Consider the following 16,036-nt stretch of genomic DNA (forward strand, 5'->3'; position numbering starts at 1 on the left):
GTTGACACTAGTTTCAAAAACTATAGCCCACCACAGGGACATTTAATTAGCTACTGCACTATATATAGTGTGTCGAGAGCCTGTGATACTGGCAGAGCCCCCAGGTGTCTCAGTGCTCCCTACATGCACACTCTTGTTGTCATGTATTGTCCACAAGACCCTCTGATCTCCCTGTCCTCATCAGATTCGTTGCAGGATGCATGGGTCACCTGCTGCTCTAGTGTGGCTCTGGCCACGCCAGCTTCTGCCAGCTTAGGCTCTCAGGACAGAGGAGCAGGGGAGGCAGGTTCCTCTTGTAGGCCCCAAGGGTGATTCTACAGCAGATGAGGCGGTGGGACAGTTGCTTCAGTACATTACCTTGCGCAGGGTCCGGGCAGGGAGGGCTGGGGGGGCATCACCCAAGGGGTGGTGGAAGGCGTCAAAGTGTAGGGAGTAATGGCCTATAAAGAGAACAAACAGAACCACAGCCTCAGTTGGGGACCCTTGCACAAGTTGCACAGCAGCTTCACCTTGCTGGGCACTGGGCAGGTATGGAAAAGTCCCCCAAGAACACCTCAGCATTGAAGGCCTTTCTTTATACTGACAGTCTGTAAAGTACAGGTCGCTGAGGTAAAATAATCCCATTTTACACAGGAGGCCAGGAAGGTTGAGTGCTTCAGAGCCCACAAAACAGGCTGCAGGCAGAAGTTCTAGTCCACGGGCAGGTTGATGGCAGACTGGTGAGTGGTGTATCTGGCAGAGTTGATTTTGTTGTCTTCAGCCTCCCTGGCTGGGAGCTAGCTTGCAGGACTCAAAACCTTATTGGCCCCAATGTTCATCAGGCTCCTTCCTGCAGAGTGGATGCTTTTTTCTTGGCTGGCATGGCCTAGACAGCTGCTGATCTAGCCCCTGGTCAGAGTTTGAGACCAGAAACCATTTGGGGGACCCGCTTACCATGCAGCAGGCTTCGGGGAGGCACTGGGGGGGCCATGATGTGCCCTATGAGGGCAGACAGGAAGGGCTGGGCCTCTTGGGCTCCGCTATCCAGGCTCCAGCTGCTGGGGGCTGCTGGCACCGCTGAAGGGTGGAAAGAGATGGAGTGAACGGAGGTTACTTCTTGAGCTTCCCACTTGGAGAAGCTGCCCTACAGCCTGAGGCCTCCTTCGCTAGGAGTGCTCTGTGTAGCCATCATACAAGTGGCATGTCAGGCCCTACAGCTGAAAATACTGGCCAAACAAGGCACTGTGGCCCATAGAGATGACTTGTCAGGGATTAAAGGTGCCTAAGATGGCAAGAGGAAGCTGACTTCTAAAGAGTGTTCAGGGTAAGACAGACTGAGAAAGTGCGATAAGGAGTAAACACGTGCAGCCTCTGGATCTGTCAGAAGAAAACCCAGAAGACCATAGGGGAGAACAGGGCAGGTCAAAGAGATCAAGAACACAGAGTCTTCACAAGTCAAGAATTGGGTCAAGGCTCTTGCACTGGCCATGCCCTGTGTGAAAAGCAGGGAGCAGGATGGGAGACAGAGACAATGTCCTTTGAGAGACAGCTCCACTAGTTTCATAAGGGGCCTGTGGTGACACTTGAAACATGGACCCATTCCTGTTGTTCTTATGCCTACTGGCTGGGTTTAAGAGCAAGACATTTTCCTAGCAAGGAGAGGTATTTAAGGTGCCCACCTAGTAAAGTTACAAAGCCCAGGAGTTTCAGCCTAGATTTGGAAACACACTGCTTCCTGCGGAAGGGGAGGCAATGAAGGCCATGGCTGCACAATAGAGCAGGCCCCAGACAAAGCAGTCAGGTGCCTCAATACTGGCTCTTTGGCTACAGCTGGGGTGAAAGTTCTTTATAAAAGGGAAGAGAACAGTGGCTAGATTTTGCAATTTGGGGTTTGGCTACTCTGCAGGTACAGAAAAGGACATGTGAAGCACGTTTATCTAATCAGTTCTTTTCAGAGAACAAATGCTACCAAGAAGAAGCATGCCTTTCTTCTGATGGAGCCTTTTGGAAGAGCTCTATTTTAAGGCAGTGGTAGCTAAAGGGAGCTCAAGGTAGCTAAGATTTGGGCTTTTATGTTCCAGACACTCACTGGAGAATTCCAAGGCCTGATAGGAACTGGAGCCTGTACAAAGAGTAGGAATCTGGCCTCAGAGTAGATGATCCAAAATCTATCTATTCCATGGGTAGACAGATGACACCATTTTTATTCTCTTTGTTCATGGACTAGTATGGGCTTTTGGGACAGCACAGGTAAAACTTCAATGATAAGGACTGCTTAGCCTCATGATACATTGGTGGCTAACAGCAGGAGAAGGGGCATCTGAATCTGATAAGTAGCCACTGAGCTGTCACCGCAGGAGAGATCTCTGAATCTGATAACACATCAGATGGCTTCCTCAGAAGCCTGGGCCCAAGAATAGGTGTTTTCACTCCCAGGTTTTCCAAGATGCAGCAGGGGGCCTCTTGGTTCTAAGCACCCAAGCTCTCCTCCCCAACAAAGAAGACATTCACAATGAAAGCCACAGGTCTCGGAAGCAGCAGGCTTGCAGATGATCCCGAGAAGCTTCTCCAAAAGGATCTGACAACCCAAGACCTCAGACATGTCCTTGACTCCTGAGAGAACTGAAGGGGCTGCAAAAAGTTTACCCTAAGGTCCCAAGGAACTTGAAGTCAGGGATGCTTTAGGGGCGAGATGCTAGGAAATCTGTACTGGTGTACTTAAGATGGTGTCTGGGTGAGTCATTGCCATGTCAACCAGAAACCACAAATCTGCAGTGAGGTCAGTGAACCTTTGCCACATGGAGTGGCCAAGAGAATGATTTATTCTAGGAGAAGAGCAATAACTCTCTGTGTAATGTCATCTGTCAGCACTAAAAACTCTACAGTATTGGCCTGAGGTCCCCAGTGCACAGTCCCTGACCTGAGGGCAGGCTTGTCTTGTCTGGGAGTGACTGCCAAAGAAAAGAACCTGGTATGGTATGGTAGCTCTGGGCTCAGCTTTTGTTCTGAGACACCCAGGGTGGGCATGTCCGGGTCCTTGCTGCATGTAGCTTGAGGCCTGAGGCTCTTCTGTGTCCAGCTGGTGTAGCATCCTGGTTTGACCACCAATACTCATTTGAGCTCTGAGCTGTGTGACTCTTGGCTATTTTTGAGATTGCTCTGCATCTTAGGTGAAGAAACCCCATTGTGGATTCTGGCCTTCCAGGCCAAAAAGGCCCATTGTTTTGGGGTCATAGGTGCAGGAATCCAAGAAGCCACTTTTTCAGGCTGTGCAGCTGTGAGGTTAGGAAGGCATCTTCAGTAGGCCCTTCATGGCTGAGCATCTGGCACTAATGCCCACTAGGAACCAAGGTTTTGGACCCAGTGTTTTGATTCCTTAAAAAGGACACAGAGTTTGTCCTCTACAACAATCAAGAGAGGTAACGACGACAGTGGGGACAGCAGACAGCACTTGGTAAGCAGGTGCAATGACAACACGATGAAAGCTTTGGAGGGACATGGTCTGATGGACTAGGGGACAATAGACTATATTGGTGGGAAGTGGATATACACTTAGCACAGCAGATGGAGGAGAGGAGAGAACTATAGGACCAGGTTCTGGCTGACAGCCAAGCTCAACATGGTCCCCATTTAGGTACTGCTGTGCTAAAATTAACTTAGGTGTCTGGGGCTTCAGTCAAGGTTATAGAGGGTGGCTGCTGGTTCTTATATCAGCTTGAGAATATAGGGTAAAGTGGCACCATCTACACAGCTGCTGCTCTAGGGAAAGTTTCTCAATGGCATGTGTAGTACAGATGGACCCAACAGTCGCTGGCCAGAGTGGCTAAACACTGACTGGACTCCACTGAAGCACTCAGAGCTTTCCCTGTAGAAGCTTAGTATATTTTCTATTTCTTTGGGGCTGTCATTGGTGCCGGTTCATTCTGTGCTCAAGGAGAAGTTTCTGGAGCTCCAAAGGAACTACCAGGAATACTAAATTCTAGTTGTTAGGAAGAACCTAGGAGAGTAGATGCCCACAGCAGCCAGAGTTATAATGAATTACTTAAGGTAGATGGCAGCTGGGCCTCTCTGAGGGTGAGCCCTGGAGGGAGGGAAATACAGACAGACAAACATGATCCAGATTACTTGTGGTCTAAACGGTGACCTGAGGAATTGGTCAGCACTATTTCTAGATAGACAGACCTGGGCATTGGGTTGTGGCTCAGGCCTGGACAGTTGGTAACTCAGGAACAAGAGTCAGACACTCAAGATGGGACAAACACGAGAGAGTTCCTAGAGAGAGGAAAATACCTTTTTCAGCCATAGACAGATTGGGATCACTGCAGGGTTTACAGGCTCCAACTACTTGCTGGAACAGTGCTCGCTGGAAGTTTGGTGGCTGAGGGAAGGAGAAAAATATCAAAGAGTGTAAAAGCAGCCAGCTACATCTGAGAGGCAGTGTTATGGACTACAGGAGCCAGGACAGTCTAAGCTCAGATGAGGATATCAAAGCAGTAAGATGGCTCATGCTTGAGATGTTCTGAGAACTTCACAGTCCTGGGAAGGCTGTTAACAACAGTCCAGGTGTGTTTGGATCTGAGCACTTCCATGGATATTTGAGACACCACTCAGGTGTCTTGTGCAGGATATAGGTACCTTCTATTATTTAACAGTCACATCTTTCTAGCTGTCAGGGAAACCACTGACAGACAGGATTTAAGACCCTGTCTGCTCCATGAGCACTGATAGGTCTTAATTCTTGGAGGGCCCCATCCAGATGCAGGTTGGCACTGAGGGAAGAGAAAGGCAGCACCCAAACCTGGAGTCTGGCAGGTCCCATTGCTCTTCTGAGCTGGTTCCATCAGATCTGCTCTCTGCCTGGCAGAATGGTGCCACTGAGAAACTCCTGGCACTTTGGGCCTAGGATAGTTACCTGGAAGTGACTTTTATGGGCTTGGATAGAAAGGCAGGGGCAAACCGCACAGGGTCACGTGCTACTTGCTGGTCCAAGCAGGGTGTCTAGAGAACTAAGTATGGAGGGCAACCCTCGGGAGACACAGATATCCTCCTACCTATGTTTACTACAGCCTCCTTGGGATGTAATAAAACCAATGTTTTATGCCAGAGGGATAGGGAATGAGTAGTTAAGAAAGCTGGTCAGAGGTCTAGGAAGCCACCCAAGCAGTACAGTTCCAACACTGTAGCGGTCTACTCACACCTGCACTCTGACTGGACTTCTGGTCCTCAGATTCACTGTCCTCCCCAACTAGGAGTCCAACAGCTTTCTTATAACAGAATGAGGGAGGCATGCAAGACTGTGCATGCAAAGGGTTAGCAAATGCAATGAGGGAGCCAAAGCTAACACATTTGTAGCAGAGGACAGTTAGTCAAGGATAGGTCGGCTACCTGTCCATTCTCTAGGATAGCTGCTGGGTACATGGCACTGCTTGGGCGGTCCCGATGCGTGGGCAACAGCAACATCATTTCCCGGGCATGTCGGTACTTATCTGGCAGAGAGGGAGAGCCTGTAACCAAGTGAGAACAATCACGAACAGATGACAAACCACAGATGGAGAACTCAGTGGCCAAGCATCCTTAGGACTGGGGACTAGGGTAGGTGTCCTTTACAGTTAGGGTGAACTCAGCAAAACACAGGAGGAATGAAGCAGATCTAGTGATTCGATGGTGAAGACTGTATCCGGTGTCTTGGATGAGGTATACCCACTAACAGAGGCTACCACCGTACCCAGAGGCAAAGGGTAAGGAAATTTGAGGCCTGGTGTGGGGTGTTTGGGGTTTCTGAACCTTGTGTTCTCAGGGAAGAGGTATGTCCTGAACACTGGGCTCTTTCACAAGACCTGGGTGTAGGCCAAGGACAGCTTGTGATGGAACCATCACACAAAGACAAGAGACACTTGGAATAGCAACCACACAGTTCTGACTTGACATACTGGGTCTACACACACCATCTCCAAACTACTACCTTTTTGGCTTATCCCTTCCAGATGGGAGGTTCCCACTGCCTTGATTCTGTCTACCTGTTGGATATACTGCAGCTCTAAAGCTAGGTTAGTTGGAAGCCCAGGGTGCTGTATACAGGTGATACTTGCTGGCCCTTGAGTTCAGGAGCATGGAATCAACCAGAAGGCAAAGGGACTTAGATCCAAGTCTTCTTTATCTATCTATCTATCTATCTATCTATCTATCTATCTATCTATCTATCTATCTATCTATCTATCTATTTTTGGCGTAAGTAGCCCTGGCTGTCCTGGAACTTGCTGAATAGAACAGGCTGCTATGACCTCAGAGACCTGCCTGTCCTGCATGCTGGCATTAAAGGTCTACACCGCCACCATCCAAGCAGACACAAGACTCTTGAGTTGACTTATTTCATGTTACTTTCCTTTTGTTACTTTTCATGCCTTTTCTATGAAGCCACAGCAGTGACTGCTGACTGAGGGGCTATTAAAGCACAGATTCTTAAGAAAACTTTCTATAAAAACAGTAAGACAGTGTGCTGACTTTCCCGTCGGAAGGTAGTATGATCAGTTCTGCAAATACACACTATTCGTGTATCAGATAATTGACTATCCATCAGTCTCCCCATGGCAAAGTCATCTGGACCTCAATGCTTCTGGCTGACTCATCTCTGAGAAGCTGGACAGTGGAGTCTAGCCTATGGGCTCCCACTGAGAGGTGGGCCTGCAGCTCCTAGAGGGCCTCTGAGTCCCTGAAACCCACTCTTTCTGGGGCTCTCCTCTGGGTCTGTGGTGCTGGTACTGAAAACAAAACAAAACAAACAAACAAAAAAAATCCAACAAATCAAAGCAAAACTGCAGGAGTCCTTGAGAAGTCCGGGTGTTCATTTTAGTCTAAAAAGTCTGCATAAATACAACAATGTAACTTTTCCACAGTTATTTTGTGGTATGTACTCACTCATATATGGATATTAGACATAGAGCAAAGGACTACCAGCCTACAATCCATACCACCAGAGAAGCTAGGAAACAGCATGGACCCTAAGAGAAAAATACATGGTCCCCCAAGAAGGGGAAACAGACAAGAACTCCTGAGCACATTGTACTGACTGAAGCAGAAACAGGCACCCACAGCTAAGCACTGAGCCATACTCCCAGAATCCAGTTGTAGGGAGGGAGGAAGGATGAGCAAAGGAGCCGAGACCATGCTGGAAAACCCCACAGAAACAGTTGACTTGACCTAGTGAGAGCACAGAGACCCCAGTTGTAAAGCTGGGGAACCAGCATTGGACCGAGCCAAGTCCTCTGAATGTGGGTGTCAGCTAGGAGGCCTGGGAAGTCTATGGGACCTCTAACAGTGGAGCCAGTGTTTATCCCTAGGGCACAAATGGACTTTGAGAGCCCATTCCCTATGGAGGGTTACCATTGCAGCCCAGACACACGAAAGAGGGCCTAGGCCCTCCCCCAAAATGATGTGACAGACTTTAATGATCCCCTGTGGAAGGCCTCACTATCCTTGGGGAGTGGGTGGGAGGTAGGTTGGGGGGAGTCAGTGGGGAGCATGGGAGGATGGGAGGGTGAGGAAATGGGGGGATTGATATGTAAAGTAAGGTTGTTTCTAAAATAATAAAAAAAGAAGCTCCAAATCCCACTGATTTGTCTCTGCCTTCTCAGTTGAGAGACTGTGAATGACCCTAAGCCCTGTGGGAAACCTCTAGACATGGCTATCTATGTCTGTGACAAAAAGAAACACCACTTTGACATGAGCTCACTCAGAAAGTCTATTTAGTATCTATTCCACACTAGGCTGAGGGTTGGGATTGCTTCCCTCAGGCTAGCCTCTCTCACCTCAGGAAGCTTGGCTTGTGAGACCAAGTGTGCATCTGTATGTGCGGTCTTGATCCATGCTGGAGCTGGGATGGAGACACATCATCCTGAAAGCCTAGGGCTCTGGTGAGGATTTACATTCAAGTGTGGTGGCCCCTCGTGTATTTTAACAAAGGAGCACTGTGTGCTAGTTTTCTTAATTCAGTCACTCCACTTTCTTATGGCCTAGGCAGCCGATTCCTTGGTGGGGCAGGGTGATGTTAACTTTCATTAATGCATTTAAATATCACGAGTACTTGTCTGCTCATGGAGCTTTTTATACTTCAGTTGCACTCCAATGGGGAAGTTGGGTCCTAGTGCCACTGGATTACAAATCTATTTCCCAGGTCTGATCAGCCTTTTGACCAGCAGGGGGAGCCAAGGACTTACAAGGATTTAGACTGTCTCACAGATTTCCAGTTACAGTAACCATAGCATAGGGCTCATGGGAGGGGTATGCCAAGGAAGGACAATGGTCTTATCACTTAGGAGTGAGGAAGGGGATTCCATTCCAGACCTTATTCAAGGAAGCTTTTCCCTCACTGGTAACAAGGACATTAATGAATGAACAGACCCTTCACTGCCTCGTTTGCCAACAGTGCATTGTTAGATTGCTACATTTACTTGAAATCTTCCGTCTTACCCTATGATGTTGTACAGTCTTTTAAAAAATTATTGTTTAAAACTATTTATTTTTACATTGTGTGGGAGTGATAACATGCACAGGCCCCAGAGGTCAGAGAATAACTTCTGGAGTCAGTTCTTCCTTTCCACTGTGGGTACTGGAGCTTGAACTCAGGTAATGCAGGCCCGTGTGACAAGTGCTTTCACTCACTCAGTCATCTCACCGGCCCCACGCAGTCTGCCTTTCCCTACAGGTCCAGCACTGTGCCTGACAGATAATCTGGGCATGCAACTCTCTCCAGATGGCTGGGATATAGACTATAGGAATACTGTAGTAGAAAGTGGCTTCCTTTCTTTCTCACTGCTTCTGCCCTTGCTGTTAATTCCCTACTTTGGGTCAAGTTCTCTTTAAGCATTTTGTTTATTTATACATTTAATGCCTCAGAGAGGGAAGAGACTTTTCTCAACTTTCCTCAGTGTAATAGTCTGGAGGTCAGCCATTGTTGGAGTTTGTCTCTAAAAATGGTGATCATCAATGACTTCCTTCCTAAACTATATGTTCCACTCCTCGTGAAACATCCTGTTAATTTAGAATTCTAAGAAACAACTGCTTTAATATATATCTAAGTTTTGAGAACACTTTATATTATTCAGAAGCAGATAACAAAGGCATTAGAAAGAAATTAGGAGATAAGCAGGAGAAAGTTTTCCTGTTTCACTCTGGTGTGCTCATTAGACAAGAGCCGTGCAGACTCTCCACTGAGCACTCAGTAAAAGCTAATGAGTTGGTTAGAAGGACAAGTGACAGTATAATGCTTAATCTTATTGCTATTGGATTTAGGATTACCTATGAGGCAGGCTTCTGGCTATAGAAAACTGTGAGGCAGGAAGACCTGCCCCATGGGCCAGAGACCTAAGCTGAATAAAAACAAAAACATGAGGAAGCCAGTGATTGTACCAGCTGCCTTATACTCCTGCTGCAATATCTTCATACTGAGAGTCAAAATAAACCCTTCAAGTTGTTTGTCAGGTACTTAGTCACAGCAATGAGAAAAGTAACCAATATAGGTGGTAACAGTTACCCTGAAACGTCTCTAATAATAAGCAGCCACAGCACTGAGCAATGTCAAGCAGTATCAGGACTGGAGAGATGGCTCAGTGGTTAAGAACACCTGCTGATCTTCAGAAAACCTGAGTTTGGTTCCTAGCGCCCCCATCAGACAGCTCACAACAGTGTGTAACTCCAGTCCCAGGGAATCTCTCCTCCCTCTCCCTCCCTCCCTCCCTCCCTCCCTCCCTCCCTCCCTCCCTCCCTCCCTCCCATATACAAATTTAAAAAACAAAACAGTATCAGAGTAATACTGAGTTAAAATATCCATCATTTGGTGCCTCTGTTTATCAATAATCATGCATCTGCAAGAATAATCAGATAAGGCTGGGAGGTGATAGAGCACATCTTTAATCCCAGCACTTGGGGAGCAAGGCAGGTGGATCTCTGTGAGTTCAAGACCAGCTTGGTCTAAAGAGTGAGTTCCAGGACTACACAGAGAAACCCTGTCTTGAAAAAACAAAACCAAACAAACAAACAAAAAATCAGAAAAAAGAATAGCCAGATACAGGCTTAGATATAGCTGAGCATACCTCAGAGACTTCCGGTTAAGGAATACAACAATGCCTCGATGATATTATGGAATCTGTACCTGCAGCTCTAATCAGGGCACTTACACAAGACACTGGAAATACCAATGTCTACACATTCAAAGCTATTTCATGGGCTTTCCTTCCTTTTTAGTTCCAAAGCCATCTTTTAGTAGACACTGTTTTAGACCCTGTTTGCAGCTTTCATAGATTGTGCTCCGTAAAGTGGGCCCCATAGTTCATAGCTCTTGTCTGGATTCCACAGTTCATGTTAGGAAAGCAATATGGGCAGTAGAACGGGCAGACTGAGGGCTGCTGACTGTAAAGACTGTACCCATATTCAGCACTCACTTCCTCCCTGGACCTATGGGCAGTCTGTGACTGCTCTGCTGTGACCTCACTCACTTCCCTCCACTTTGCCAATGTTTTCCCTAGCTGACCACTGCATCTTTCCATCAGGCCACACTACATTGGTTCTTTCCATATTGCCTACTGTGGGCCTCACAGGTTTGTATACTTTGGAGAGTGTCCTTTCTTAATGTTATAAGCTTGTGCTGTTTTTCTTTGTAAACAAAACAATCAGAACACGAAGATCCTATTCTTCAGAAGCCTGAAATCGGCAGCCAGTGACTGGCTGACAGGCTCAGACCACTGTGCATGGTAAACACTTCAGTGGGAAAGAGCTGCGTTTTCTCCTGGGTCATGTCCTTTTACTGAGGTAGAGATGCATTCCTGGCTACCAAGTAGCAGCACAGCAGCAAACACTACCAGAGCAGGGTTTAAAGTCAGCTGCATAGAGGTGACCCAAAAAATCTCAAGTATGGGGTGCTGAAAATGCAAGTATTCTCTAACACAATGACAGGTGTTGCTAGGCAGGAAGAGAGTGCATGAGCAGTCCCTCAGCAGCCATCAACTTTTCAGGTATCATTTAAGGCATATGAATGTCAGAGTCTTCTCAGACAAGACACCCTGGTTGATATGGAATTAACAATCTACTAAAAGGAGACAGACTTCACATACCACATGGGAAATCTCCATGATGCTTATAGCATTCCCACACTCTGGCTTTCCATGAACAGACTACAATAAACACTACTGGCTCTCAGTAAATGATGAAGATCCACAAACTGGCTCCAACTAAGGTTAGAGCTAAATCAGCGACAAGGGCTCCAAACTGGCCTCAAACAAATAAAGTCAAAAGACAAACTGACAGCAATATATGCTGTTGCTTATTCATTATTGGCCGAAAGCAAAGAAATCTAGAAGGTAGAACTGACAACAGAAAATGCAGGTAGTTTTTACTTCTATCTTGAGTATGTCCTAAATTCTAGGCTACTCAAAACAACTTTTATCAAACCATAAGGCTAAGCCAAACTCATATATTTCCTTCTTAGTGGGCCCAAAAAAGGTAGAACACTGCTTTTACACTCAAGGCCTATTCCACTCCCTTAGGAAGACATTTTGCACTCCATCAATAAAAACTATACAAGCAGGCCAAGCATGGTGACACACCTTTAATTCCAGCTCTTGGGAGGCAGAAGCAGGTGGATCTCTGTGGTTTTGAGTCAACCTGGTCTACACATTGAGTTCCAGGCTATTTAGGGCTGCAAAGTGAAAATCTATCTCAAAACAAAATCCAAAACAAAAAATCACCCTCCCATCCCAACCACAAAGGCTCTGTATACTCAGTTCTCTCTTGTCCTTGTTTTCCAATGTATCTTTGTTACTTTTCATTCTATTAAAGATATAACTTTCTTTTCCTCTTCTCTTTTCATCTCCCTTTTCTGGACAGCTACTCAATCATAAACCCACTTCTCTGACACTCTGAACATGCCCTCTCCCAGCAACCCTACCCCAGTGATTCCCACTCCTCACTACAGCTTCTTGTAGATTTACAGTGCTGAACCTATCTGCTTTTTTTGACTTCTTAACTTTCTCGTTCCCCCTTCCATCTCTCTCCTTCAGGTAGCTGGTTAGAACTCCAGCTTGCTTGCCCTGCTATTTTCTCTAGCTCTAATAAAATTGCCTTTGATTTTTCTTCTACATCTGCGTTTAAATTATTTTTTCAATCTATAAAAGGGACTCAGTGTCTCTTGGTGACAACAAGACCACTCTCAAAGATACAGGCACAGATGAAAGGAAGACATGTGGGGTTTATGGAACTTCCCATTCTCCTTCAGCAAGCAACATCCTGTCATCCTTACCTCGGGTACTAGAAGGGGCAGAGGTAATCATCTGGGATGGTGCTGAATGAGTGGAACTCAGGCTGGAGGAGGAAGGGCTTGCCTGAGATGAGGATAGAACAGAGACGTTGGTGACTGAGCCCTGGTACCTGGGGTTGTGATATGTAAGCTGCAAGGAGAAAAAAAAAACAGTATTCTGAATGATCAGTATTGTAAAGCTGGCACAGAGAGAGCTGGCTTATGCATTCATGTCCTGAAGTACCCAGACCAAGTGACTGATACTGTATTCTGGATCCTGCTGGAGGCTGGACTAATGGCAAGCACCAAGGACTACCCATACCACCCACATGGAGCAAGACAGTTGTGTTGGTTCTATTGAGCTGGAGAAGAATGCAGGACTCAGCTATCAGGACTGCCATGCAGGAGGTTAATTTGGCAGAAGATCTCTGCCATGTAATCTGTAATAACAGCTAGGTCTGAAGCTCGATTTCCTCTTGCAAAATAAAGCATGGGGTCTAAGACTTGGAGTGGTATGTAGAAAGAGGGCTGCCTTGCTAGCTACGGAAAGGTATTTCTGAATCCAGGAACTACAGAACTGGATAGTGTTTCCAGACCATACTCCAGAAAGTTGAGTCCTGTAGCCATGACACCCTGCGCAGTCTCGCACAGTTCAGGCACCTGTGTGTGGTGGTAGAGGTCTTCAGGAGCTTCACCCATGGAGCTGTCCCCCATCATCACCATGTTTCCTGCTTCACTAGATGCATGCGAGGACAGAGAGGACGAAGAATGGCGGCCTGTGCCCATTAAGTTCATGGGGCTGTGAATAAGAGTAGGAAACAGGGAAGAATCAGGCAATAGCTAAGAAATCATGCTAGGCAGTATGAACAATGGAGATATTTGTGAAACAGTGATATCCAACCTTAGCCAGAACTGGTTTCAAGGGTCACATCTGTCTGAGGCCTAAAGGATTGAATCCTGAGCCCCACTCTGCCACTGGCCTGGGAAGGTTATGCTAGCACAATCTCTCCTTAGAGTTAAATGGATTATAGCCATTCAGTATGAAGGTACTAGCAGTATAACAAGAGGAATGAAAGAGAGAGATGATAAATCATATCAGGAATCCTATATCCTTTCTATGGAATGTCAGTCTGAACAGTGCCTAAGCCAGCATACACTATTATGAGATCTGCTCTGAGATCAGAGGAGTCTTACTGGTGTGAAGACACTATCAAAGAGATAGTTATAAACTCTCTGTGCGTTTCTGCCCATATCTGTGGCTACAAGTTTCCTAACAACTTTCCTTTATCAGTACCAGGAGGCCCTTTGTTCTTTTGTTCCTGTTCTCATTTGCTGAGTAGCTACTCTTCTGGGTTTCTGATCATGCTGGAAAATAAACCTAAATGAGAGACTCCTTGTACTGGCTTCCTTTCCTAAACCTGGCTTTCCTGTCCTAAAGGCTTTGAGTATTCTCACTGAAACCTGCTCAGGTCAGACCTCTCGAGTTTTGAACAGTCATTACTTGAACACCCATACCAACCTATAGTAAAAGATCTTTATTCTCTTTAGGGTCATGTTCAAAGGCACATATGAACAAGGACCATACCCAGCTGTCCCTGCCCCCCTTCCATGCTAAGGAATCCTGCACCTCCACCTCTTATCGCTACTTACAGCACTGGCTAGGCTGCCTTATTCACATCACATATGTGTAAGTTCTTTTGCCTGGATCTTGTCCCATCACTCTTGGACTGCCTAGCCGACTTCTGTCTGTCCTTCAAGACTTATCCCAATGTCCCCTCCTCTGTGTATCCAGGATATCATGTGTATGCTTCTGCTATGTAGGACAGTGACTAACTAGATGCAGGTCAGATGCCACTAATTAATTAGTGCAGGGACTGCTTGAGGCAAGGCTGGGGTCTAGGGGAAAAGAGGGGATGTAAGTGTACACAAGTACTCTCTGCAGCTCTTTTCCTCTGATACTGATTCACCAGACCCACCTCTCTGGAGGAAACCTCCACCAGCCCTAATGCCGTACCTGTGCCTGTGGGTCATCTTGATGTTCTCAGGGCTCATGGGGCTATGGGATGCCAGAACATTTCCCCGTGGAGTGCTGGTGCCTGAACATGCAGGACTTAGCTTATCCAAACCTGGAAACTCCTGTTGAGAAATAAATACTTGTTCATAGATTAAAAAAATAGATAAGGGGTAGGAGAGATGAGTTGACAGTTGGTAAAAATGTAAAACAAAATGAACAAAACAGAACCATAGGTTATACCGCTGGTTTCTTCTGGACAATCACATCTTCTTTCTAAACACCCCTTCAAGTGTACTGGAACCTAGACCAGATGCTATGGAGCCCTAGGTAAAACTCCACTGAGACACACATCTGGAATAGGCTGCAGTGAATCTGAGTTCATAGGACAGTGTTAATAGGCATCCTCACTTCACAGTAAGTAGAACAATGACTGGGAAGGAGGAGAGGAAGAACTTATAAGCTGTCACTCAATGCAAATTCTTACATAAGAACTGATGCTGGGTTTCACTGGATTGTTAAATGGCTCAGCTCTTAGTGACCCGAGTTAAGTTGCCTGTGACACAGTCTATTGGGAAACAGGAAACAAAGTCCTGATGTAAGTAACTGAAAACAGCACACTTCTATTTTAGCATAATTAAATTCTTACTAAGTATGTAAACTTCTTGGCAGAAAATTCAAATCTAATTTCCCGCTGGGTGACAGAAAGCATATTGTCTCTGTGACAATGAGGAAATTTTTTTTGTTGTTTCTTTTTGTTTTTTTGAGACAAGGTTTCTCTGTGTAACATCCCTGGCTGTGCTAGAACTTACTAAGTAGACCAGGCTGGCCTCAAACTCAGAGATCCGCCTGCCTCTGCCTCCTGAGTGCTGGGATTAAAAGTGTGTGCCATCACTGCCTGGTGACAATGAGGAAATTTTAAAGCATATCTGTGCAGGTTTTCTCAAGTTCTTCATAATATATTATGGACAAAAGCTCTTATCTACTGGGTATGTTTCTGAGCTAGACTTAAAGTGGCACATTTTCCAGTCTCTTCTCCTAGAGCAGGCATAGTGTTACAGTATGCTTCTGCAAAGTGCACAATAGGGGCCTTGATGTGTATGGACAAGCATTTTGTGTTTTTGTTGCAATGTTCCGACTGTAGAGATGTGGCAGGCTCTAGATTGCCAGGGTTATCAGTTGGGATGGGAAGTCTGTATAGAGCAGAGACCAGTCACGTTGGCTGGAACCCGCCACCTCAGATTTAAAGGGGAACACTTAACGTTCTGCACATTTCACCTTGAAAGGCCATGGGAGAACCCTACCAAGAGGGAGAAATTTTATGAGCTATAGAAATTACTCTCAACTATGATGAGCTTCTTTCCCTACTATGCTTCTCATGCTGTCCACTCTCACAATGAATTGGCTGAGGCCTGCACTGGGAGTCTGGAGGGACTTAGAGATCTACAACCCTCAGAATCCAAGAACAAAGCAGGTCAGTTCCATGTGGGACAGGCTCATTGAGTCCTTGGATGGTTCAACCTCCAGGCCTTTATGTCATCTCTAAAGAGGGAACTTCTCTGTGACAGCATGGTACAGCATCTGACAGTGATATTCCTTTGTTTCCCTAATACTTATACATGGTGGCCCTCAGTAAAATGAGAAGCAAGCTGCAGGTAGCTTGGCAGGTAATTTGGGTCATGGCCACTGAAGTCTGAAAGCCAGGATATTTAACAGAAAGTCTACTCTAGAAATAATTTAGAGTCAGTCTTGTGGCTAAA

At 46.2% G+C, this 16,036-nt stretch overlaps 1 protein-coding gene across 5 annotated transcripts in view; it reads right to left on the reverse strand.

Annotated features, from left to right (window-relative positions):
• The window catches only part of Dock3 (dedicator of cytokinesis 3), a 307,606-nt gene that overhangs the window by 3,535 nt on the left and 288,035 nt on the right, over positions 1–16,036 (reverse strand). For 3 of the 5 annotated variants that reach the window (XM_040739530.1, XM_040739529.1, XM_040739527.1), the window contains 7 exons: positions 14,280–14,401; positions 12,926–13,064; positions 12,269–12,416; positions 5,365–5,483; positions 4,270–4,357; positions 934–1,056; positions 358–440 (listed from right to left, as the gene is read on the reverse strand). In XM_040739530.1, coding sequence (XP_040595464.1) covers positions 358–440; positions 934–1,056; positions 4,270–4,357; positions 5,365–5,483; positions 12,269–12,416; positions 12,926–13,064; positions 14,280–14,401 — 822 coding nt within the window. The remainder of the gene's footprint in view (positions 1–357; positions 441–933; positions 1,057–4,269; positions 4,358–5,364; positions 5,484–12,268; positions 12,417–12,925; positions 13,065–14,279; positions 14,402–16,036) is intronic. The other 2 variants (XM_040739528.1, XM_040739531.1) reach the window with 2 other exon arrangements.

Source organism: Mesocricetus auratus, unplaced genomic scaffold (genome assembly GCF_017639785.1).
Source record: "Mesocricetus auratus isolate SY011 unplaced genomic scaffold, BCM_Maur_2.0 Super-Scaffold_100691, whole genome shotgun sequence".
Classification (NCBI taxonomy): domain Eukaryota; kingdom Metazoa; phylum Chordata; class Mammalia; order Rodentia; family Cricetidae; genus Mesocricetus; species Mesocricetus auratus.